Source organism: Typopeltis vanoorti, chromosome 17 (assembly GCF_054136105.1).
Source record: "Typopeltis vanoorti isolate ZY-2024b chromosome 17, IOZ_Tvanoo_1.0, whole genome shotgun sequence".
Classification (NCBI taxonomy): Eukaryota; Metazoa; Arthropoda; class Arachnida; order Uropygi; family Thelyphonidae; genus Typopeltis; species Typopeltis vanoorti.
Window position 1 is genome coordinate 13529077 of NC_143565.1, and position 26509 is coordinate 13555585.

The 26509-nt window shown below is 34.6% G+C and overlaps 1 protein-coding gene across 1 annotated transcript in view; it reads left to right on the forward strand.

Moving 5' to 3' along the window:
* LOC150097167 (kinesin-like protein KIF19) overlaps positions 1–26509 on the forward strand; it is a 145229-nt gene that overhangs the window by 35049 nt on the left and 83671 nt on the right. The window contains exon 3 of the mRNA XM_090407604.1: positions 10981–11061. Coding sequence (XP_090263730.1) covers positions 10981–11061 — 81 coding nt within the window. The remainder of the gene's footprint in view (positions 1–10980; positions 11062–26509) is intronic.

A 26509-nucleotide genomic window follows, 5' to 3' on the forward strand; every position in this document is an offset into this window, starting at 1 on the left:
ACGCATAAGCTTTACAAAGAATGCTTGTTTCACTACAGTATAAGTACATAAAAAATTCATGCATATTACAATATCTTGCCAACCAGAGTTCACATCAAACACAGGGTAATCAACATGAACCGCGTGTTAATTTCAGGATTCATACCAAGTGCCGCATTCATAGTATGTGATTAACTATCACCAAAGCGACATTGCCCTTATAATATGAATAATAAAATATTTAATAAATCTCTTGCATGCAGGCACTGTGAATATATATTCAACGCATTCATCCATAACAGTACACACACAAAATGGAGGAGTTGAATAACCTCAGGAACAGACACACAGGTTTCTCCAAAATGAGTTGTACTGTAAGAACAACATGTTTCAAATAAAGTACGTTCATCATTTGATGATGAATAATTTCTATTTACAAAGAAATAGAACTCAATTTGAATTGTTTAATAAACATCAACGGGCATCTCAAGCCAAAAATATCATATGTCGAATTATTCGAGGTCATTAATATAGTCACTTTTCATTATTTTTGGCGAGTAGTTAACAATGCGAAAGTGAATTTTATGTAATATTTGACATCTTCTGACGCCATCTACCGGAAAGTAAAATGACAACTTCGGTGAGATGTGCGTGATCTGATATAAAGTTTAACCATATTTTTCCCTAATTCGTACTGAAAAATGAATGTATAGAAGGACTAAATTCTGCAGTGAATTTGGTAAAATAACCAGAGAAATGTATGCAGCAAAGTCACAAAAATATTTTAATAAACAGTGGAACGATCTAAGACAAGGTTTCCCAAACTTTTTTTCCATGGCCCAATTATTTTAATACTTCATCTTCGTGACCCACTAAAATGTTTATGGCCAATAGTTAAATAAAACAGATTTGAATGTTCGTGGAGTTTTCATTTATTATTATTATAATAAAGAAGCATTTACTCTTACAAAAATATAAAGAACTTAAACTAAAGCCAAGTAATTTATTAATGAGAAGTGACTCGGCTGGTGGTGCGGTTGCCGATGCCGCGCAGCCTCGCCATTAGTTGAGCTACTTTACCGCGAACAAAGAGACTGTGAAATGGCGACGAGGACGCGGACGGAGCGAGTTTTTCGTTTCCATTAGTTAAATTATTTCTTCAATAGTCACGATTAAACGCTATTTACTTGTATTTTAGAGTTTCGTGAATAAACGAAAATCCAAAAACGAAACACCTAGGTTTTCGAGTGGTTTTTTTAGGCGACCCGGAATTTACCTATCGTGACCCAGTGCCGGGTCGTGACCCACCATTTGGAAAACGCTGATCTAAGACATTTGAAAAGTGCATCTCTTTTAAGGCAATACCAAGTCGATGAGAATTACTTTCTCACGCAAGAAGTATAGTGAATTAGGATTTCTTTTCCAAAGCCATAACATGAAGAATATTGTCTAGGGAAACATGTTTCAATAATCTGCAGTAGTAGGTTATCGGAAACATCCAATCTACAAATAGTTTTACAAGTGCTGGTTTCTACATTATGATACTGTAGTTAGTCACGTCACCATCCCTCAGTACCCAGGAATTCTTAGTGAAATGTCTCATAATTTCCCACCTGATTCTCCTCTTTCCTAAAGGAAAGAAGATCTTAAGTTAAAATGATTGAGACATCTTAAGACGATCACAGATATAACTGAATACGATGTGGCAACTGCAAGCTATCTCTACTTAACAGGATCTCTTTTGAACAATTAAAAGGTCACTAGAATCCACTCACTAGGTCTGTACTTTGATAGAGAGAATTCAACATAACTCCTGTCTGTGAGTGCGTGCTTTAATTCCATAAAGTACTCTTTCTATTAGTCATATCCTAATATGATGGCCAGTGAGTGTATAAAAAGGAACTCAGCATATATAACACGATATGCATTATTACAGCATAACGTGTATATGAGATCAATACGTTGCTATTTTCTTTCCATTATTTAAATGTAATATCGAGATGTTCATTAAACTAAAGTAGTGTTTTCACATCGATCTTTCTACTCCCTTGGCGACTCTCTACTTGTCGTTCCTTACAAAATCTGCGCAATGCTTATGATGTCATTCATTCCCTTTATTGTTCTTTTTTTTTTTAATTGCAAACGTGGCAGGTGGTGAGTTGTACTACTAAACATAGCACTTCTATAAAATCATTACCATCAGGAAAGCAACAGACTGTCGTTCTAAATAATGGCTTAAAATTGTATTTTATTATATTTTATTTACTATTTAAAATTTCCAAATTTTAAGGATTATATACGCTGTGAACTGCTTTACTTTTAAGAATTTCTTTTAATGGCAAGTAAAAAAAAATCAGCCTATAACTCGCGTTTCTTGTAATTGGCGTTATTACCTGCTGGTACCAGTAAAAATAGCGTCATTCTACTCTTCCCCATAAAATGAACTCCCCGCATCAGTGATTTATTAGGTTAACTACGTAATGAATCAAAGAAGAGCTTCTCTCAACATACATTTTATGCTATCTCTTATCACAAAATAACAAATAAGGATATTTGTTTTCATTTATATGGAGTATAATTTTTTGGAATACAAATCACTGTTATAGTTCAAAGGTATAAGAGATCGTTGGCGGGCTGGCACCACAGATAGGCTCAATGTTTATTAATACGGTTTGTATTTTATATAAAGAATTAACAGTTTGCTGTAATAATAAATTACTACCAAAAAAAATTTTAAATTTTTTAGTATAAGAAAGACTTTTGTTAGAAAAAGCAAATTAAATAAGAACACCTATTTAAATAAATCATCTCAAATATTGTAATATTAAACTTGTTAATGTTTGGTTGAGGAAGAGGAATCAATCGACCGTGAGATGCGGTCGATTGGTTCATTAATGCCTTTGGGGGTGATGGATAGCAACGCAAAGCTGTACCAATGAAGTTTAACTGAGGTTCGGCTGTTGCTCTTTCCCACTTGGGCGATGAGTTTTTGAGTTCGCTCTCTTAAGGTTTTTGCCTTAAGGGAGCACTTTGAGTCTCCGGGGAAGGTGTTCTCCGGCACGGCCCGCTGAGGGGCTTTGTCGGTGAATTATTTTCCTCGGAATTTGAGCGGTTCTGCTCGGTAATCGAGTTTCACTGAGTAGAACCAACGCTGAGATTTGGACGGTCTTTCGCCCACGAATGAGTGGCCTAGAGATCGTCCGATATTTTTGAGATTGAACCTTTACTTACATAGTCGATTGGTTCATTAATGCCCTTGGGGGTGATGGATAGCAACGCAAAGCTGTACCAATGAAGTTTAACTGAGGTTCGGCTGTTGCTGTTACCCCTTTGGGCGAGGAGTTTTTGAGTCCGCTCTCTTAAGGTTTTTACCTTAAGGGAGCACTTTGAGTCTCCGGGGAAAGTGTTCTCCGGCACGGCCCGCTGAGGGGCTTTGTCGGTGAATTATTTTCCTCGGAATTTGAGCGGTTCTGCTCGGTAATCGAGTTTCACTGAGTAGAACCAACGCTGAGATTTGGAGGGTCTTTCGCCCACGAATGAGTGGCCTAGAGATCGTCCATATTTTTGAGATTGAACCTTTACTTACATAGTCGATTGATTCATTCAATCCAATACCCTTGGAGGGTAATGGATGGCAATGCTCTAATGAAGTTCTAACTGAGGTTCGGCTATTGCTGTTACTCTCCTGCCATGATCAGAGCTTTAATAGCTCAATAACAACTTATCCCTACACTGTCATCTACAGATAACGGGGAAGATGAAAAGCATTCTTGTTTCGCCCCTTTAAGCCAGTCCTTGTAAGGATAAGGACTTTGGTTGAGGAATCAATCAACCGTGAGATGCGGTGATTGATTCATTCAATCCAAAACCCTTGGAGGGTAATGGATGGCAATGCTGTGTAGCTAATGAAGTTCTACCTGAGGCTCGGCTATTGTGTTACCCTCATGCCATGATCAGAGCTTTAATATAGCTCAATAACACCTTATCCGTACACTGTCCTCTACAGATAACGGGGAAGATGAAGAGCATTCTTGCTTCGCCCCTTTAAGCCAGTCCTTATAAGGATAAGGACTGTTGTTTATTTTTATGTCGAAACTGACCAGAATCTAAAATTAATTCCTGCTTTGCAAATGGAAAACAGAAAAATTAGTCGGGATATAATCCAGATCCTGGAGTACAATAATTTTTCTAATACTTTCGGTGTGTTTGTCTTTTATTTGCACTTATATTGATATGTTAATTTAAACTATTGTGAAATAAGAAAGTCTCTCTATACCTACTTATCCGCCCCCCACAAAAAATCATTAAATGCACAAAGCATCTTAAATATGGTCAAGTTCTTACATTATTTATTGTAAGCATAAGTAAAATAAATAGAAATTGAATCTCTAATATCCGAGTGCTGCTAACCTTGTAGACATTTAAAAACTAGACACGTTTAATTCTAATGTGTAAAAAAAAGTGCCATGTAATTCCTTGCATATAAATAATAATATAATATGCGAATATAATAAAAAAATATCCCACAGCCCTTTTAAATCCTGTCTAATTAGAATAAGAGATATAGCATGTTGAATCTGTGTATGCTGAAAATCAGACTACTTCACTAATCCCACAAATAGCTCCAAGACTTGGAGATACTGTGCGAACCAGGTCTAACTTGGAGTTACAATTGATCAGAATAACTGTACATTCGTGATGTCTAGTTTGTCCTATCAGTTTCCGTTTTCTACATTCAAGACAATAAAATAACATTTACTGGAATAAAATTAAAAATAACATTCACTGGAATAAAATAAAATTAATTTGATAAAATAATCCACACCATGCTGTAATATATGTAATATATATATATATGATATATATGAAGATCATTATCAATGCAAACGAAATCAGCCTATTTTTATGTGGTCATATTTTTATTTCAAATAGGTGTTTTATTTTATTTTATTTTATTTGTGAATTTTACTTATTCTACTAAAATCCATTCGCTTTTCTTTCACAATTTTATGATTTATTAATGATATTTAATATTAAATAATAAAATTTTAAATTTCGTACCAATTCGAGACTTATTAGGCTAATATGGAAGCAGGCACCTCTCTTTTGAAGTGACTGCTTTGAGCAAGTGTAGAAATAACAATGACAATACCAAGTTAATATGACAAAATTAATTATTTATAAGATTAAGTCGAGACTATGAGCCACATTTAACGATTATATTAGATTGTTTTTGTTCATTTGAGTATTATTAAAGCGACTGAAATGTATAGTTGCAATCTATGAGGAACTGTCTTTTTAAAAGTTTGGTAGATGAAAAACAGAAAACGAAGTCTCAGAGTTAGAAGTGTCTGATACGCAGAACATCCAAGTAAGTGGATTATATCGGCCAAAGTAGGACGTTCCAATCATTCAGGAAGGTCATGATGATGATTACCTTGGAGAATATTGGTGTGTGACGACTGACTCGTCCATTAAGTGCGTTGATCTCACGGGTTGATGGACACTTTACGTCTTCTGATAATTTTTTGAAACTGTATGTTATGTCTGATTCTCCCTTCTTCTAAATAATTAATTAATTCTCGTTCTCATTCCTATTATATTGAAGTGGTTCTGTCATACGTTCTGCTAATACATCGAAACTGGCTTGATCGGTAACAAAGTCTGGTGGGGGAAAAAACTGGAAAAAAATCTACTCCAGAAAACAGTCTCTCACTTTAACTATTTCAATTACTTGCATTAAAAATATTTTAGTGTCATCGGAAATGAATCATGAAATAGCGTTGAAGAAAAGCAGTATAATATATATATATATATATATATATATATATATATATACACCCTGAACCCCCTGTATATATATCCCGAACACCCTGTATATATATATATATATATATATACAGGGTGTTCGGGATAAATTTGACAGTTTCGTAAGGAAAAAGAAAATCTTCTTTGTATCTATTAAATTTAATGAATTGACAAAAAAACATTACAGGCAGAGTTAATTACAATACTATCAACAAGATTTACTCAAAATAACCACCATTAGCATCGATCACAGCTTCAATTCTGCTTCGGAACCTCGAACAAGCTGATGCTACAGTCTCCCTGGGAAGGGCCGCAAAAACTGTTTTAATTTTATCCATTAACTGGGCTTTTGTATTACTGGAAGTGCGATTGGTGTCTTTTTCAACTGCGCCCCATACAAAATAATCCATGGGGTTAAGGTCTGGGGAGTTTGGAGGCCAAACATTTGGACTGGTGAAGTCGTAGAAATTTTCAGACAACCATTTTTGACTTTTCCCAGAGGTGTGGCATGGGGCCGAATCCTGCTGCCATACATACGGCCTACCATTGGCTACCCTTGTTATCCAGGGCTTGACTACAGTTAGCAACTCCACGAACAAAGTCCGAATTCCAATGCCAGGGTTCTTCAACACCTGTTCCTGCAGATTTGCGAGGAATTCTGCTGTACGAACGCAATCAGATCGTCTGCTAGGGATCTTTCTTCTTGCTACATCCTCTTGGTCACCATTGCAAGTCTCTAGTTCATGCCTGATTGTTTTTACTGTATTCAGGGAGCATTGGGCAGCAGTCGTAATATCCTTATTTTGATGGCGGGCACGAATCATCATGATACAAGTTATTCTCTTCCATGATTCAGGTGGGTTCCAGCTATCCATCCTTTCTGACATCTTGTATATGAATGAAGAAGGGTCCAAACTTTTAAATGAAGAGAAGTGTGTGTTAATACATGTAACTTACGGAAAAATATAATTAATTATAAATATGTCAAATTTATCCCGAACACCCTGTATATATATAATAGTATATTATATATATATATATAATATATATAATAGCAATATAAAATGGTGTGTATCACTATACCAAAATTAATCTGCCTAGCCTATGGGTTCTCGTTGTGTGGAATGATAACTCAAGGCTATGATGCTGGTGTATTATGCTGTTAACTGAATGTGTTCTACGGCTGGTTTGCCTGTTTTTCGGGATGAAAATTTCTGGCTAGAATTTCCTTGAGGGAAACTCTTTCACATGAACTTAACGTCCCTATGTGTTGATTTACACTGGGCATAATACAAATACGTCATTATTATTAATATTATATTTCCATTAAAATACAATACAAAGTTTATTATTCTCATCACGTATACATAATATTTATAAATATACAATTCAAGTATTGCTATCATATTTTCTGTTAGTTTTTCCATTTATTTTGGGCCTGATTATTTTGTTATAGACAAATAAAAATATTTTCCTTATATATAAAAGTAGAGTAAAATACATTATCAGATAGTTTTCGTAGTTTATAAAAATATTTAAAATAAGTTAACGAGTTTTACAATTTTTATGTGTAACCAAGTGCCGTAGCCATACTGGTTACTAGAACATTAAATTAGCTCGATATAGTCACTGGATTTTGCAGTGACTGAAAAATCCAGTGACTGTATCTATGAGGGCTCACAGAACAAGGGATATACTTGTTAATATATAAGAATCATAACTGGACATGATATGTAAGTTATAACGATCTCTTATAATATACGCTTAAAATAAAGGTCAACATTATTTAGTCTCATGAGGTCTCTCAATCTGTTTCCTGAAACCATATTCTGAGGTTATTGATTTTATTTCATTTGGAAGTTCATTGTAGCTGCTTGTTGCTAGGTATTCAAAGGATTTATGAAACCTTTTTTTGGTTGCCCTCGGTACCACCAGCAAGTTATACCGAAATATTTACAGCGTTCTTTCTTACATATAATATAAAAACGTAGAGATAGAATTAAGTTACTTTAATGGCGAAATTGAATGGCAAACAGGTCGCTGGTTGAATGTGCGAAGTCAGTAGTGGTTATTGCTCTAATTATTCTGTTTTGTATTGGTATCCATAGAAGCAGATTGTTATAGTAATCTCCACCCCAAAAGGTGATGCCATATTGCAGTGAGGAATTTAGCCAGGAATAGTATAAACATCTTAAGAATGCTGAATTTTCAAAATTTTTAACATAATATATTCTGTTAATTACGAACCTCAACTTATTTGTTAAAAAAGTGATGAGGGAGTTTCACTTTAGATTGCCATCAATGTGGAGGTCCAAATACTTGACTGATTTTGTTTTTTGATTAAGCTACAGTTACAATTTAGGGCGTCGCTATATTTCCTTTCATGCTATTTACGGTTATAATGCAAGCTAGCTTATCTGTTAACGTGAAGTACATATATCTTGTTGTATCGGTATTAATTTTAAAATCATTATTGCTAACCCACTTATTTAGTTTCACCATATCATGGCTAATCCGATTTTCTAGGTCATCAAGGGTCGTTTCGGTGTATACTAATGCCGTATCGTCAGCGAACGATATCATTTTGCGAAAAAGTTTGTATTTACACAGATCATTAACATTTATTAGAAATAGGATGGGTCCTAGCCCTGAACCTTACGGGACTCTATTTTATTATTTTGGTTGCGCTATTGAGCGTGCTGTAGCTGGTATGTTTTTTATTATTCAGATCTGAACCGGTCATTAAGAATTCCTCTAATGCCGTCTTTGGACATTTTAATAGCAATAGGTCATGACGAACATAGTCGATCGCCTTAATCAGATCTTTGACTGACAGATGCGTTCAATTCGCACCTTCTCCAGATGATTTAGGATCAATTAGATATCAACGTGAAATGGCTGATGTCCTTGGAGATGAAATGGTATTAACATCTAAGAGGCTCAGTTTTTCTAGACATTTCACAAATTGTCTTGGTATTGCTTCTAGCGCTCCTGTAACAAATGAAACGTGTTACCTTCTTTCATTCCATAGTCGTTGAATTTGAGTCTCCAGCTCAGTAAGTATAGTTTATCGGTTCAAGTATTTTTTTCTACTCTATTTTCATTTGGAATTGCTACGTCAATAAACAAGATACATTGTTTTACTAAGATATCTGGCATTTTAAAGTCCCATAATATCTTTGCACTTTTATTTTCATTACATTTTTCAATTGCATGTTCCCAAGGTGAGTTTGCAAGTTGGTAAATGATTTTTTTCGATATTTCCGTGTACAGCTTTTGCAAGTCAGTTATGTTTTTGTTTATAATCTGTGCAATCTTACTGCAAGAACTGATCAGACGGTCCATTATTTCATCTTTATCTTTGCATAGTCGGTATTTGCTATCATTAGTACTCTCAGTTTTTCGTTTATTATTATTATTATTGTTATTGTTGTTGTTGTTTATTAAAATAAATTATAGAACTATTTATTTATTTATTTTGGGTCTGTCAATCCGAAGATTGGTTGGTTGGTTGGAGTAGAATGCTAATGTACTATGGAATAGTGATTGTAGAACAAGGTGGTTTCCCATTGGTGGTTTCCGTACTCAACAGTGTATATTTTATGTCCGTAGATATGTGTGTGTTCATGGGCCGGTTGGCCTACTTTGAGTGATAAAAAAGCAGATTTTCTAGACGAAAAGCCCTCCACCTCGTTATGAGACTTGCTAATCACCTTTGGTTAAGGTTCTCTGCGTCAAAGAAGGGATTCCAACCCAGATCTTTCCAACTGAAAGACTCCGTTGAAACCAACTGAACCACGAATACTCTACAGAAATATTACATAGAAATTAAATAAATATAATTTATAGAAATAAATTCGATGGCGATAACGCTGATGAATACTGAAACGTTTAGGACACTCAATGTATTTTTAATAACTACTTCAGCAATGCATTGGTGTTGTTTTCTAACCTGCACATCCTAATACATCCATAATTGGAACGAGAAACATTTTTTCTCTTGAAATATATAACCTTTTTCACCAAAAATTGCATCATCGCAATTATTGCTGCATTAAATACTATGGTATTGCATTGTCAAACATATTCATTGACCCCCAGAAATCATCCCACTTCTGCAAATAGCACAAAAGGCTCCTCCGCTAGGCATAGACAAAGGAAATTCTTTTGGGGTTATTCGCTGTTTATTTCAACGTAGTAGCTTTCTCTTATTATGAATACTTTGAAAAGTGTTATGTCTTTCAAACTGGCCCAAGGAGCTATAGGGACCAGTGTATTATGCCTAATAACTGCGTGTGTTCCTCTTCCTCTGGACTGTTTGTCTGTTTTGGTGATGATACACCTCAGGTTTTCGAGAGGGATAAGTTCCTCTAACTCATCTTCAGATGAAGCATCGGAAGTATCTTCCCTTATAAAAGATCTTCGTGCCCCAGTTGCCTTTGCAGGCCCTTACAATCAACGGGCATCGTCGAGATACCAACTGGATTACATAGGATCTCAAATAATAGCGTAATATCTATATCTTACCATAAAGATCTTCTAAAACTTGCTTTAGAGCAATACACAAGGAACAGAATTTAAACAATGAATGTCGGGAGATTGTGAATATCTCAAATATATTTTTTTTTATTTTGATTTCTATAAGATATTACGATATGATACTACACTCCTGTGATTATAACGTCGACAAACATTCGTGGTCCCATCAAACCAGGAAAAAACCTTCAACTTCATTGTTTCCATCACAATGCAACAGTGTAAGAAGATTTCACTCAATCATCATAAGAATCAAAGCTTTACCACTGACTGTAAATATTGATACAGTGAGAAATAGATTGCTCTGGGGAATTCCTGTCCAGTTCTTCAGAATCCAGCTTCTACAAGCATCTTTAATTTTTGTGTAATGTTGCAAACAGAAATCCTTTGAGAAGTTGAGAATATTCACAATTAGTTGAACGCTAATGCTTACTGTGTATGCAGTCACTTGTGCGTGTTTGTATCACAACTTTAGCCCTTTCAAGTATTTTGAGTGCAAACCTTAACAGGTTTAACTCAAATACCCACGTTCTTCTTGTAGAGAAGATGTTACTCTGCAGAGGAATGTAAATTAAAGGTGATGTAATTTAAATAAACTATACCTTCTTACATTTAATTCAATTCAATGTAAGGCAAATTTTTTCTTGTTATCAATAGGTGGCGTTACGGATAAGGCCAATATTTCCTCATGAACTTCACAAGGACATTGGTCACATTGCCCATAAAGTTGACAATAGGGTAAGAATAAGTTGTTGTTGCTTACTATTTATGATTTTTTCATTTTAAAATAATTCTCTTGGAAGAAAACTATATATTTAAGCCAAAGATATGAATTGTTTAAAACGTAGGAAAATCTTTCTCTCTGAAGTCAGCCTTGAAACTGTCACTTTATTTTCATTTCCCTCAACTCTGTGAAATCTTTTGATTTTCAACTTGCTTTTCAGTTCTCGTACAGCCTACACGACAACAGAACAAAAATCACCCTAGAATGCTTAAAATAGAGCATGCACTTCTTTCGCAATAAAAGGCACTTCTAAAACAGACCATGCAATTAATACACAGATGATTCCGATACAAATGGAAACATGACTAAGTATGCTACACTCCCATCCACTACATAAACGCTGCTCAATAAAAGTCTCGGTTTTTTTTTTTTATTGAGTCACATCCAATATCGAGATTCGTGTGGCAGTAACTTAGCCAATTACTATAGCGAATCACTGACAATGTTTATTACGATAATAATTACAGCCCAAATTCTATCCATTGAAACTCTAGTTTTAAGTTAAATATTCTCATATATAAAAACATCCAATAGAGGCTGGCTTCAATTTACTTGGCTGATTTTATTGTTTTCATTGCTGAGAATGATTTTTCTCTCTAAAATGCAAGCAGTATTAATAGCACTAACAAAAAGCTACTAATAAAAATAATGTCAATAAATTAACTGCTCTAAATTACAGAAATGCTTTTATAAGTTTGCATTTAGAAGATTCAAGTTATCTCTCCTTACATATTTACTTCCTGAACAGATCGCATTAAATAAATGTAATGTTATCAATGAAGCCAGTAATCTAATCATGTACTGTATTAAGATAGTCTTTCTTTAAATATATCATTTTATATTTGGTCAATAAGAATATACGTTCTCTTTGCCTCATTTGCGTAGCTACCTGTCTAAGACTTTTCTAAATCTATACCAAGGTTCGTTAAGGAAGTGCATGTTTGGGAATGATTTACAATTAACTATCATCGTGATATCTACCAAGTAGGAACAGAAACTTCCTTAGCCAATGATAAGATTGTAGGACACGGTAAAGGTTCATATATCATTCATAGAAAACCAGATCAACTTATCTTGGCTCGATATTTAATGCCGGAAATGGCCACACTTTTATAGGACAATGCAGATAAAATCTACTAGAATAATAGATTTGATGCTATATTAATTCCACTGGTTCAAATTAAGTACCCTTTCAATTTAATAAAAGAAATGTACTTGCTATACAGAGGTTATTTAACTTTAAATGAATTCCAACGTGCGTTTATTTCAGTTAAGTCAAATGCTTAGCAATTCGATAACGCATGCGCAGAAAGAGACAATATGTAAAAGTTCAAAATGTCTGATAAGGCTCTTTCAATTATAGATATCGATGTGCATAGCTTGCCACGAGTAATGAATGCTTTCATTAAAGTATAAAATATTCAGGCAATAATCGTGAATTTCAAGTCTCCAAATATTTGTATGTTCATTAAGAACAAGTTCCCGATAATTATAATTATAAAATTAATTACACTATAAAGCTATATTAATTCCACTGGTTCAAATTAAGTACCCTTTCAATTTAATAAAAGAAATGTACTTGCTATGCAGAGTTTATTTAACTTTAAATGAATTCCAATATGCGTTTATTTCAGTCAAGTCTAATGCTTAGCAATTCGATAACGCATGCGCAGAAAGAGACAATATGTAAAAGTTCAAAATGTCTGATAAGGCTCTTTCAATTATAGATATCGATGTGCATAGCTTGCAGTCACGAGTAATGAATGCTTTGATTAAAGTATAAAATATTCAGGCAATAATCGTGAATTTCAAGTCTCCAAATATTTCTATGTTCATTAAGAACAAGTTCCCGATAATTATAATTATAAAATTAATTACACTAATACTACCATATATAAAATGAAAACGATAAGCAAAGCAGACGAAATAAAATTTATGAGAAAAACAGCAATTTTTTTACTTACGAAATAATGAAAGAATAAAACCAACACTTGTTAATTAGATAAAGAAATATCAATAAAGCTTGATAAAAACTAAAAAAAATCGCCGGAATACGAATTAAGATTTCAGATTCCAAGCAATGCAGAAAGTAGCAGAATTCAAGCAATACAATAATGCAGAACGCAGAACGTTACTGGTTTGATGGGTAAAGCATATATTATTATTATTCGACACCTCCAGAGAGTCCAAACACTCATCAAGGGAGAGTGTACCAACATCATCGAACGAATAACCCCTTCCAACTACTAACCTCGCTCAAACTTGCTTAACTTTTTGCGTGAGCCATTAGTAGCAGAGGCTCTACCAATCGACTAACCTTTGCTGGCATGCTTTTCATATTCCCCTTTGTCTAAGAAGGAAGTTCTTTGAGTGGAGAGTTATTGAGCTTTAAGCTCGCCCTGGAAGGGCGATGAGATTAGCTGTGTTCAGCAGAGCATAGAATTGACTTGGGTCTTTTGTATTTGTAGAATTCTGCTTCACTGTAATCTGAATCTTTACTTGATCAGCGGGTTTGGATGATTGCTTGTCTTGGTGAAGAACGTTTCTGCTAGATCATAAAGGAGGGATGTGATGTAGGGAATGTTGACTTCTCTGTGAATTTCTAATGAACCACGGGGCATCCAGAATCAATTCTCAGGCATTTATTCTGTATCGTCTGCAGTTTTGGAATATTTGTATTCGAGGTATGGATGGAGACGCGTAAGTGATTACTGGGCGTATTACCATCTTGTATATGAGTAGTTTGTTACGAGTGTCCAGTTTGCTTTTTATGTTGATCATGGGGTAGAGTTGCGCGATTACTTTGAATGTCTTCGAGCTTATGTGTTTTATATGACTGGTGAATTGGAGTGTTTTGTCTAGCATCACGCCGACATATTTGACTTCAGTCTGCCATGGAATCTTGACGCCTAGCAGGTGTATGTCATCCTGGGTCTTCTTTTTGGAGAAGAACAGTATGGCTGAACTCTTCTGGGGGTTTTCTTGGATCCTCCAGTCCATCAGCCACTTCTACAGCGTATGAATACTATTTTGGAGTCTTCTGATAGCCAGTTTGGGGCTGAGAGATCTTGCCAATAAAGCAGTATCATCTGCATATAATGCAGTGATTGTTGAACTTGGGGTTTTAGGGATATCAGTTATGTAGATAAAAAATAGCAGAGGGGCCAGAAGTGAACCCTGCAGCACACCTGCTAGGATCTTGCTTCTGGTTGATACAGTTTCATTTATTTTGATCTGCATGTATGTCTTTGAGGTATGTGTCAATTATTTTTATTTCATTAATTGGTATATTGAATTTGATGAGTTTGTAAAGAAGACCCTGATGCCATACCTTATCAAAAGCCTTCGCAGCATCTATAAAGACTTGCAGCTGTGTAGAGATTCCATGGAATCTCCACACAGCTGTATTTTTCTGAATACTTTGTATTCAGAAAAAACCATAGCACTGTACAACAAATACACCGAACTGGTCTAATATATCTGAATCCGAACTGCTCATTTGGAATTATACCTAATTTACCCGTTGCTGATTGAAGCCTTATAAGGACGACTTTTTACCCAACCTTTCCAAGGCTGGATAGAAGACTGATAGCTCTGTAGCTTTCAGGGAGTTGAGAGTTCTTTCCAATCTTTTTGATTGGCGCGATATCCGCCGTCTTCCAAGTTATGGGAAAATGCTTGAATCTGAGGATGGCATTGATTATGTTGACTAGATGCGCAATAGTTTTTCTTGGGAGGAGTTTGACGATTCTGTTTGTGATTCCGATATTTGTAACTTCTGCTGGAGAAGTGGGTGTGATAGGTTGTTCTGAGTTATCCTTTTGCTGTCTTAAGACCTGCTTGACTCGGCGGTGAATTTTCTAGACAAGATTGCTGTTCAGATTTTCATAAGAAGGAATACATTGAGTTTCCAAGCTGTCAACTAGAGCTTCGGCTTTTTCTTTATCTGTGTGAACAATTCCTTTCTTGGTCTGTTTGGGGGTATAAGTTGGCATTTAGTGCGGAGGGTTCTCAAGAATTTCCAGATGGAGTTGTCCTCTGGGTTTAGACTAGTCAGTTTGGTTTCCCAATCTTGGTTTCGATGTTTTTGCAGAGCTTCACGGACTTGTCTAATTTAAATTATTCAGAGGTGTTATATCTTGCGGGGATCTTCTATTATGGTACCTCTTTGTGGCTTTGTTTTTTAATTTGATTAAGTCCATGATTTCCTCAGGAATCCGACCGCTAGGTGAAAGTTTATGGTTTGTGTAACTGATGCTATTGCTTTTTTGATTTGGCAGGTAAGGTTGTTTACAGTTATGTCTATTTCCCCTTTTTTTGTGGATAATAGGTACTGGACCGACGTGATCTGAGAGAGTTCTGGAGAACTTGTCCCAAAATATATATAAATATATAAATAAAAGAGTGAAAACGAGCTACTATTTTCTTTTATATATCTACTATGCATCTTTATTAATGGTGTTCATATATTTATATAGTTTATGTAAGAAATTCTAAGAATATTTCCAATTATTTCTTCTTTTTTGTATAGTTTTATTGATTTTCATAAATTATATATAGAAAACAGATCGCTATTTTGTACAATGTTCTTAAATTATATTTGTACTGCTTGTATTGATCAGTTGTTATTAAGTATTCAGTTAAGCTCATGATTCTTAGCGTGCAACAACCGATTTAATTCGTTTAGAAATTTTGACGTGTTTTTGGTCTTTATATCGCATTTAATATAAATATCATGTAATGGGTAATGTTGTTGAATGGCTTTATTAATAGAAACTTGAATTTTAATTTAAAAATTTACACATTCTCATAAACAAATATTTTCAGAATGTTTATATTTTCAGCGAATTTCTTTTATGATTGTTTTTTTTTTTTTCGTTAATAAAATATTAATTTTCCACCTCCCTGTTTTAGTTTATTAATAATGCTTCTGAAGTTTGAAGTGAAATGCGGAACATAGTAGTTGTTAGTTTCATCATTAGGATTTATAGGACTGACGTCACTCAGCTTTTAAATTAAGTCAGTGTTTTGAATGCTTCTGACAAAGAGTCAAAGACAAAGTGGGCAAAAAAAGAGTCTCTTTACTTGGATAATGAGTTGTTTTCGTGAATTAAAAGCGTCAAGAATATGGCGCTTTAATTCAATAATAATAATTTGCTAAAAACAGAAGAAATGAGTTGGTTAGCTTCGACTTAATATTTCTCCAATGTCACATTAGCTTATAAAATATGCCAAATCTAGACGACTTTTTTTGGGGGGGGGTTTCGTGGATTGACTCTGCTGAAAAAAAAATAATAAAATAAAAATTGTTATAATATGTTAAAGCTAGAATGTGTATCCGTATTGTTCATGTTATATTTGTCCGCGCGGTTAGCCTTTGCGCTTCGCAACCATATGCCTGGGGAAGGAGTGTCCTCACGGATTGAATGTGCTCAAGGAGTGAACACACACACTGATTACAGCCAGGAATACTGACCCAGCCCTAGGTCTGATTCATCAGCTATGCTGGTTCCGGAGCCCCGATAAAATTTGGGGGAACTCAGATGGTGCTGTACATTCCCGTAAAAAAAGGGGGGGGGGGTTCCTGTCCTTATCATCACACGGAAAGGAAAGGAAGGATGTTGCATTTTAAGGCATCCGCAAAGAGTTCATTACTGGTATTCAGTTTTTTTCTAAGGTCGTCCGTAATCATGTTTTAAGTGCCCAACTTGTTCGTGTTTTCAGATCATTTCCTGTTTTAAAGGGGTGGAGGACTAGACTACGTTACACACACTCGTTCATTAGCTCATATTTTTGATATCTGCGATATCAAAAATATGAGCTTCTACAACATCAGATCTGGTTATCTGCTCTGTACATTTTGCTCTTCTGTATAAAACAAAATTATATATCGCTCGAAAGTTTACGAGTTTTAAGAAGAGATTAATTAACGGTATACATTTTGAACATTAATGATACAGTACAATATTCCCCGTGAAATATAATAAAAATCCACAGATTTTGTTGTGTTCTGCTTAAGTGGATAAAGGAAGGGTAGATTCATATTCATTTGTTTAAAATAGAACCAAGATGGTTACTTGCATACCTACTGCAGACTTACACGTAGGAGTGGAAGCAAAACTAACGATAGAATGCGTACATTGAGATAGAACATGTACACGAATAACCAGAGAATGTTTTCCGATAATTGTATTTCAAACATACTCGCATACATTACACGGAAAATACTGGAAATGCATGTTATTGGTCAAAATGAACCAGGCTCTGATATCATTATATGTTTTAGTTCTCCAGCGTTTGTTGTTTTTAAACTGATATTACATGACTTGCGCATTTATTTTAAACTATATTTTTAAATTATTTAAATTATATTAAGACCACTGAGTGTTTAATTTATTAGTACACCGACCTAATAGATTATAATATTTCTTTTTTTTATTATTAGAAACTGCCTGAACTAAAACCTATAAGACGTTTTTATTAATGCATAATTTTAATACATAATTATATTTAAATGTATTTTTATTAAAAGTATATGATCAATCTGATATACCTTCTAGTATCCACTGTGCCCCTAGCTACTTGTTTTTAATTAATAGGTATGCACTCGATGAGGTCGTCTACTAGTCACTGCATCCAATGACACGACAGGTCAGATACATTGCGATTTTCTATACATCCCTTTTCACCCAAATTCCGGTCGTAAAAAGCCAGAAAGTCTATTAAGAAATAATTATAATACGCATAAAAATATTTCTGCCCTTGTGTTTAATTGCTGTTAAGCACATAGGCCCCGACCTATTAATATGTTCTTTATAATTTCACCTTAAGTTTAATGGTCGATGTCATTATTCTTGGGAAACCGCTTAAAAATTTTTAAGCAGAACTCGAACATTTTTCTGCTTGCATGTTAAAATTGTGCGCAACGACTACGCGTTTTTCAAAATTTGTAATATTATCAGCCATTATTAACAATTACTGAAGCAAGAATTCAAAAATTAAACATGGCTGGAATACACATGCGCGCTAAATGCTGCTTGCGTGTCTCTACAAAAGACATTGATAGATGCAAATAGGAAAAATTCGCTTTATTAAGCAACATAAGTGTGGTATGTTTTCACTATAGAAGCAAACTATCACACATAATGGTGAGAAATTATCATAAATTAAACTCATGTACTATAGGTTTACCTTTCGTGGATGATATCACATTAAAAAAAAGATGAAATAAAATAAAAATCGAATGCCGTATATAATAAGTCGTAGATTCATATTTTCATTTGATTTTTTATTATTTTCAGGGCTTTTTTTATTCCTCAGTTGTCATAAACTATTCCTATGTTTTAGGCAACAACACACATAACATTTAACATCCAACAATCAGAATTTAAAGAAACTAATTATGGCTATTAAAATATTATTATATTATGTATTTATATAATAATTTAAATAACTCAAATCAAAGGAGGGAAAGAAAAAATATATCGTTAACCAAGAAAAAAAAAACATGAAATTTAAAGCGAAAAAAATTCTGAAAGTGAGTTTAGTTATAGCTGAATATAGAGGGAGTTCTGATAATAGCCATGACCTCAGTGCACCGCGTAAATTCACACCCACCTTTTTAGCTTGAGAAAAAAGGTAGCGTGTTATAAAACAGAATTCTAACTTGCGTGATATACAGACCGAGACTTCAGTTGTAAATGAGAGCCAGATTCGTTATTTTATGACACACCCTTTCCCTTGGCCTCAATATTGTCTTACCGTTGATGTAGCACGCGCTCAAAACTTACCAAGTTACAAGGTTGGTATCGAGATTATTCTTTTAGGTTAATTACCTTGGTGATCATTTGAGTAATTAAAATTAACCTTCTTATCCATCTGAAGACCTCTCTGAATAATAAATGAGATTCTTAGTGGGTTTTCAAAGTCATTTTCTCTTCATCTTGTTTTAAATTATTCATCTAATGAGAAAACGAATAATGAAAAAAATACTCGAGTATTGAAAGTCTAATGACGATAAGTTTGAGTTATTAAAATTGTAATTATAATAATGGTATATTCTTTCAACGCAGTGTTTATAAAAAATGACAAAAAGGGTACACAGCGATGTCGCAACAACGTCCCATACAATTGTCTTCAAGTAATTAAAGCCAAGATTCTCATGAATAGAATATCTAAATAGGATATTCTTATGCTTATATTTTTTCAACATATATATATATATACATATTACATATACATATATACATATGTATATATATATATATATATTAATTTTACATTTATATTTTTACATCCATATTTACATCTATATCTGCATTTATACTTTTTATCTCATATATTTACATGCCTCAGTCGGAAAGACCTGGGTTCGATTCCCATCCTTGACGTGGGGAACCTTTATCTGGTCTCTTTCGACTAAAGGTGAGTTAACAGGTCTCATACGGGGGTTGAGGTTTTTTTCCCGGTAACACGGGTTTTTCATCCCTCAAAACAGGCCCCTTGAACATACACACATATATAGACATATAAATGCATTTCTTCCCAAAGTCAGACTCTGTGGCAAGTCGGTTGGAACTGGTTAAAGTCGCATCGTGTAAAAGGCTGACCCCAAATAGAAGGGATAATGCACACAAAGAACAAGAATATCTGCATATATTTACACTATATAATTCTGACATTATGAGTAGTTTATACCACATTACAACGATTGCAAATTGCTCCTATTGGCAAAATTAAATAATTTTGTGTACTGCTTTTGGATAAGTCTTGTTTTTGACACCGGCCACTCGTCTCCTGCAGTGTTTATGTGTTGTATTAGGAGCTTGCGGGTAGAGTCTAGTAGTTGACACTCATAGAGTACACTTCTTGAAGATGTGGATAACAAATGGATAATGACTATTCCAGAATATAGAAGTATTGTATGTAAGTACTGTAAGTACCGTCAATATGAAAATACTGTCTTTATTTTCCACGTCCCGTTAATAGCGTGGTTAAACTTGGAGAGAGAGAGAGTCTACTTTTAGCTGGAGTCTTCCTCCAATATTGGCAGCGAATTCTTTTGTTGATCCGTTTTTAGATGTTTTTGTATTGTTCTACCCACACGTTTACACTTATTTCTTCTGCAAGTGTCTTTAAGGCTGATTTTGAGTACTTTTCGCAACTTTTTTCCTACGGTTCATTTATAACTTACTTCTTTGGCCAACCAATCAGCTCCTACTTACTTTAGTAAGAACTTAATTTCCCATTCCTAGAGTGAGATTCCTGTCTGCTCTATTAACGCTAGATGGTTGTTCTGTTTTTTTTATGACACCAATAGCGCTTCTAAATCACTGTCAATTGTTGCGACCTTTTGATGATAATGGTGAATTTTAATTCCTGGAGATATTTCAGTGAATAAACAGCAAGTTGTTCTGCTTGGTTGCGTATACAAATGTGATGCAGTGCAAAAACCGTTTTTGTATAATTAACTCTCTATGAAAGAATAATCAACATTTTCTTCTACATTTCCTTCTACATAGTGACCCATAAGTCACAGTATGGCCCGTAAATCATGGAACATGCCACAGAAAAGGCCCATCTTTGTGAAGCCGAATTTTGTAACATCTGATGATGTTAAAAATTTTATGCAGCTGCTTCACGAAGTTGAGCCCTTTCTACAGCATATTCCGTGCCTTATGGGCGACCCTGTATTTTACTTCCATCAGCGTATATGCTGTATTCGACCCTTTCCTTCTCCTTAATGTATGTGTCGAGGTTAAATATAACTAAGGTAACCAAGTCGCATTCTTGTTTATGTTTTATTTTTTAAATCAGTCTGTGAACTTTTGGTTTCAATCAAAGCACTGAAATTTGAAAATGCAAATGTTGGAAAAACAGTTATGCTAAGGGAGTCATAAAACAGACTGTATTATCAATCTGTTAAATGTATAAATGTATTATCATTTTAGCTATTACTTTCCACCGTATATTTTCTGATCGATATATTAGTTATATTCATTATTTCTCATGACGGAAACAATTTATATTCTCCACACTGAATCAAAATTGCTTTAAAAAAGATCACTTGCTCTGCTTTGGTTACAGTGATCAGTTTCACAGTTAACAGTGTTATTGTTGCAGTGATCAGTTTCACAGTTAACAGTGTTATTGTTGCAGTGATCAGTTTCACAGTTAACAGTGTTATTGTTGCAGTGATCAGTTTCACAGTTAACAGTGTTATTGTTGCAGTGATCAATTTCAGAGACTCAGTTTCACAGTTAACAGTGTTATTGTTGCAGTGATCAGTTTCACAGTTAACAGTGTTATTGTTGCAGTTTGCGTCCCCTAGTCAGTTACTTCAGCCTTTGTGTATTATGAGTATAAAAAAGGCAAAATCTGTGAAGAAGTCGATTGAAGGGTTTTAAATTCACCCTAGTCAGAGGAAACTTGGTACATTTCCCTTCCTGCAGGGAATTGATGGACAGTTTGACTTCAAGTTTTCTGTGCCAATGTTAGACCAACTTTTGGAGCAATTCAGTAAGCGATTTTCTGACTTCAGTGACATGGGACCATAACTGACATTATTTAACAACCCAATGAAATGCGACATTTCAGAACAGCATGACACTATTAATTGGAGTTGTGTGACCTTCAAAGTGACCCCTTTTTCCAGTTAAGAGTGGAGATAGGCATTGACTTTTGGAAACTGGTATACCAAGGGACTCCTATATTGAGTGATTTCAGCTTGAGAATTGCATCTATGTTTGGAAGCACATACACATGTGGACGCACTTTCTCAACTATGAGGGCAGTTAAATCGCCCCAAAGAAGCCGACTGACTGATGACCACCTTCAGGATTTGTTACGAATGACGTCATCATCGTTGAAAATCGACTTTGATGAACTTGTTGCCGCACATGAACGCCCACAGTGTTTTCATTAAGTTGTGTTACATATAAAAAAAACAGAAATATGTAATTAAATGAAATTTAACAACTTATATTTAAATGAATCAAGTATTTTATATTGTTCTCCCAGTAGTAAAATGATTTAACAAATATAGTAATTCGATACATATAACTATTGCCTTGAAAAAATGCAGAGTTTATTTTTATTTAAATGTGCGGCCCATGACCTACCACTCATCATATATTGGCCCTCGTATAGAACGAAGTTGGCCACGCCTGTTTTTGAAGAAAGCCGTCATCCTATTGTTTTTGAAAGTTATCACGATTACAATGAAATCGTCAAATCGCGTCATTTTTAGATATTTTTTTTCATTTGTTTGTTGGGATTACAAACAGCACTTTGGGATTCCGCGAAAGAGTCTGCTTTTATGTAAGGAGGTTAGTAGGACAGCAGGAAACAATTTATCTTCTCATCAGAGAGTCGCAATCACTCGCTAAGAAAGAGAAAGCGTTAATTTTGAATTCCCGTGGAGTGGAAGTTTTATCTGAGAATATTTGTTCGTGGTGGTGAATGTTTGAAAGCTGTGGTCATGACAACTGTGTCAAGGAAAGTGCACCGAAGTCGAAACGGATGAGATGAATGCACGAGGGACGCATCGTTAACCGACCCTTGCAGTTCTATATTTAATACCATCGCACTCCAGTTTTCCCACGTACTTCTCTTTCGAGTATTTTTTTAAGGTTGCTGACGTTCATTTAACGTTAGGAAGGTAAGCACGGAGGAGAAATGGAACGATAGTTGTCGTGTCCCTTCGTGTCTTTTGGGGGTTCGTTGCGTGAGCGTTGTGTAAAAGATGCGGTCACTACTTGGCGAGGTCGGCGAATCACGACATTTTATCTATGAGAGAGAGAGAGAGAGAGAGAGAGAAGATAAAAATTACGTATAAGTAAAGAATATGAATAAGAGATAGGATTTAAAGAAAGAAAAGAGGACAGCGTGCGAGGAGAGAAGGAAATGCATAAGTTGAAGAAAATGTCGGTAACACTGACATAAATCTCTGTACGTGTGGTATGCTTTTGGCATTAGTCATTAGTCTTATTGTTTGCATTAGTCATGATGCACTGAGGTGAGTGCGAGCTCCGCGAATTACTACGCTTTATCTATAAGAGGGAAAGAGAGATAGAATATATAAGAATTAAGCAATTAAGTATAAATAAATAATAAAAAATATTACAGACAATTTATGTTTGTGAAAGCAGGGAGTGGCCAGTCACTAGACATAGTAAGGCAACTTAGACACACGATAATGCAAAACACTAGCAAAAAACTGACAGACCAAAATTCTTTCTGCAATGGCGGTGAATACTGCATTAAACAATTTAGAGTTTTGGTTCTACACCAGAAATGGAATTTCTATACCACGAGTGGTGCATTCAAGGATGTCCCAAACAGAAAATGAAGAAAGATTAAGGTAATATTGAATGTTGTCCATGATTCTGTGAATATTCTCTCTTTTGAGTGCTTCCATAACGAAGTAGGTGTACGTATCGATGAAGCCTTTGGTTGGAAAGATCTCGATTAAAATCCCATCAATGAGCAAAGAATCCTTATAGGGGATTTTCAATATCTTACGATGGTGGTGGTAGAGTTTTTCATCCCACGAAAGAGGTAAACCGGCTGAAGAACACACCCTATTAACTGACAAAAATTTATTGGCCTCATAGCCTTAGTTCTTTAAGCCGTATTTTTAATACGGGGAAAATATCATTATAGAAATGAGTTCCTAGCGGATATTCCGAAACATCCCATTGTATAGAAGGTGTTATGATACATCTGGGAGTTGATATGGAAGGTTATAAACTATAACTTATTGGAAGTTTTTTACCACTTGGTTAGACTATAAATTATACATTTAGTTTAATCCTTTATCCAAGTGTAAGCAAACAAAGTTTGCGCCTGAAGTATCTTCAGGACTGGGGCAACTCGTGGCAAAGGTGGACAAACTTCGCATCACTTGCCTTAGTATCAAAGACAATTGATGTAAAGTTTGCAAAATGTAAAGCCATCTCCTTGCAGATATGTATAATGCTATGCATTATGGGAAGGATCATTAAACTAAATATATAATTTATTGTCTAACCATGTGGAAAAAAAATTTCCAATGTCTTTCTCTAATCCAGAGTAATTTAATAATAAGTTGTGACACCTTTTGGCAACTCGTATAGGTAAACATGGCTTCAATCTGCATTGCTTCAATCTTGGAATCACCTCTGGGTCTTGCTCCCACTGAAGAGACCTCAATAAAGATCGAAATCGGTCTGGGTAGGGATCCTTCCCCATAATGCATAGCATTATACTTGTCCGCAAGGAGATGTGCTTTGCATTATGGGATACTAAGGCAAGTGATGTGAAGTTTGTCCACCTTTGCCACGAGTTGCCCCAGTAGTGAAGATACTTCAGGCGCAAACTTTGTTTGCTTACACTTGGATAAAGGATTAAACTAAACGTATAATATAAACTATAACTGTTTGAAAAAAAATTATAAAGCCTTATTGCTACTAGATTTCGGAAATTCTCCGCAACATAAAATAAAGTTAACATAATAAAATTCAATCACAGATACACACGTTAACATATTTTGTTTCGAACTAACTTGATTTAATCTTAATTATTCAGAATCATTGTATGGTTTTCAATGAATCTCACCCTTTCTGGTTTTCGAATAAAGATGCCGACTACTTCTTATAAAGATAGCAAAGAAGTTTTTCTTCGGAGAAAACGTTTTTTTTTTGAGTTCACAAAAATGGACAAACGAAAAAGATGCGTAATTAACAGATGTAATACAATTATCACATATCTTTGGTTACTTCCTCCATTCTTTCACATTAAAAAATCGTTCCTTCTCGAAATCATCGTTTCTATCCACAATTGTGGGTGCTTTTTGAGATATCTTGATCTGCAATGATTAAAAAAAACATATAAACAAACATAAAGCTGGTAATAAGATGAGTAAAGTGTGTGTGTGTGTGTGTGTGTGTGTGTGTGTGTGTGTGGAAATGGAAATGGAAAATTTTTTTCAATTGTCGGATTACAACCAAAATTAAATTACTCGAAAAATTCAATTATCTCAAATACAAAATTTCATCAAAATCTTCCATCCACAGTAGTGGATGAAAGATTTTACAATCCAAAACCTTTATATAGTCCCTCACGGGTTTTGGATTGTCTGACAGCCAAAGGATACATTTCATTTCGACTTATTCTTATAGGAAAAAAAAAGCTATCTACAGAGAAACGTTATTTGGAAGACTATTTCTTTCGTTCACCGAATGAAAATAAATAAAATAAAAGAAAAAGAAATGCAGTCAATTTTGCTATGATAAAGTAAGCGTGCAATGAAGTCTGCACTTCGATCGGATAAGCTCAACATGTGCTATTTATCCCTGTTTATTCGCTCCCATGACAATATTGATTCCACCTGGTGGCGTGCACACGTACTCCCTTCGGATCATCTAGGATGTCCAACTGTTTGCTTATTACGCCACCTGTAAACAATCTGACAATGCTCCGTTGGCATCGTAATCTTTGTTTCATTCATCATAGATGGCAACCAAAAGATTATTATTATTATTATTATTTTGTAACATTTTTTAAACTTCTTAGAAATAACCTTTTAAAAATTTTACAAAACGCGATAAAAAATGCTAAACTTTCCGAAATTTTTCGGACAAAAAAAATACAAATTTGCGACTAATTTACATAAGTTATAAGAAAAACAGATAAAAATTATGTTTCCGAATTTTTTAATTATAAATCTTTACAAAATATTACAAAAAACTTCTTTTGGGGGGATACGAAACACTTTTGGGAAAAAAATATTTTTTCCCAAAAGTGTTTCGTATTTTGACTAGAAATTATTTAAGCAAGTTCTGTGTACTTGAAGAAGAAAACGGAAATGTTTAAATATCAGTTATTACTGATTCAATTGCAAAAATGGATAATATTAAAACAAAAATCTACTAAATGACGTCACTCTTTGGCATGGGAACGTTTTTACTAAGCTGAGATTGCAAAATCTCTCTCTCCCTTATTGTGAATAATTTTTTTCTCACAATGTTTTTATGATGAGTAGTGTGTTGGTAGTTCTAGTACAGGTTGTCAAGGAACTAAATCACAGGGTAGTACATTGGAATATCAAAACAGTAGAAACTAAGCAGAATGCATGGTATTCTAATCAATAGTAGAGGCACATCACAAAGCGGAAGTGATGTAATAATATCATCCGATGGTTGTTTATCATTGGATTGCTTGGTGAAAATTTCGATCGTCACATTCATCATTCCTGTTATCATAAAGAGGAATCTTGTGCTGAATTTTCGACTAAGCTTTTGTTTTACCTATCGAACAACGCCATGTTGGAGGAATGCTGCAGGCCATTCAAAGAAAACACGTTACATAATTCATATATAATTCTGACTTCATCTGCAGCAAAGTTATTTATTCTTGACGTAG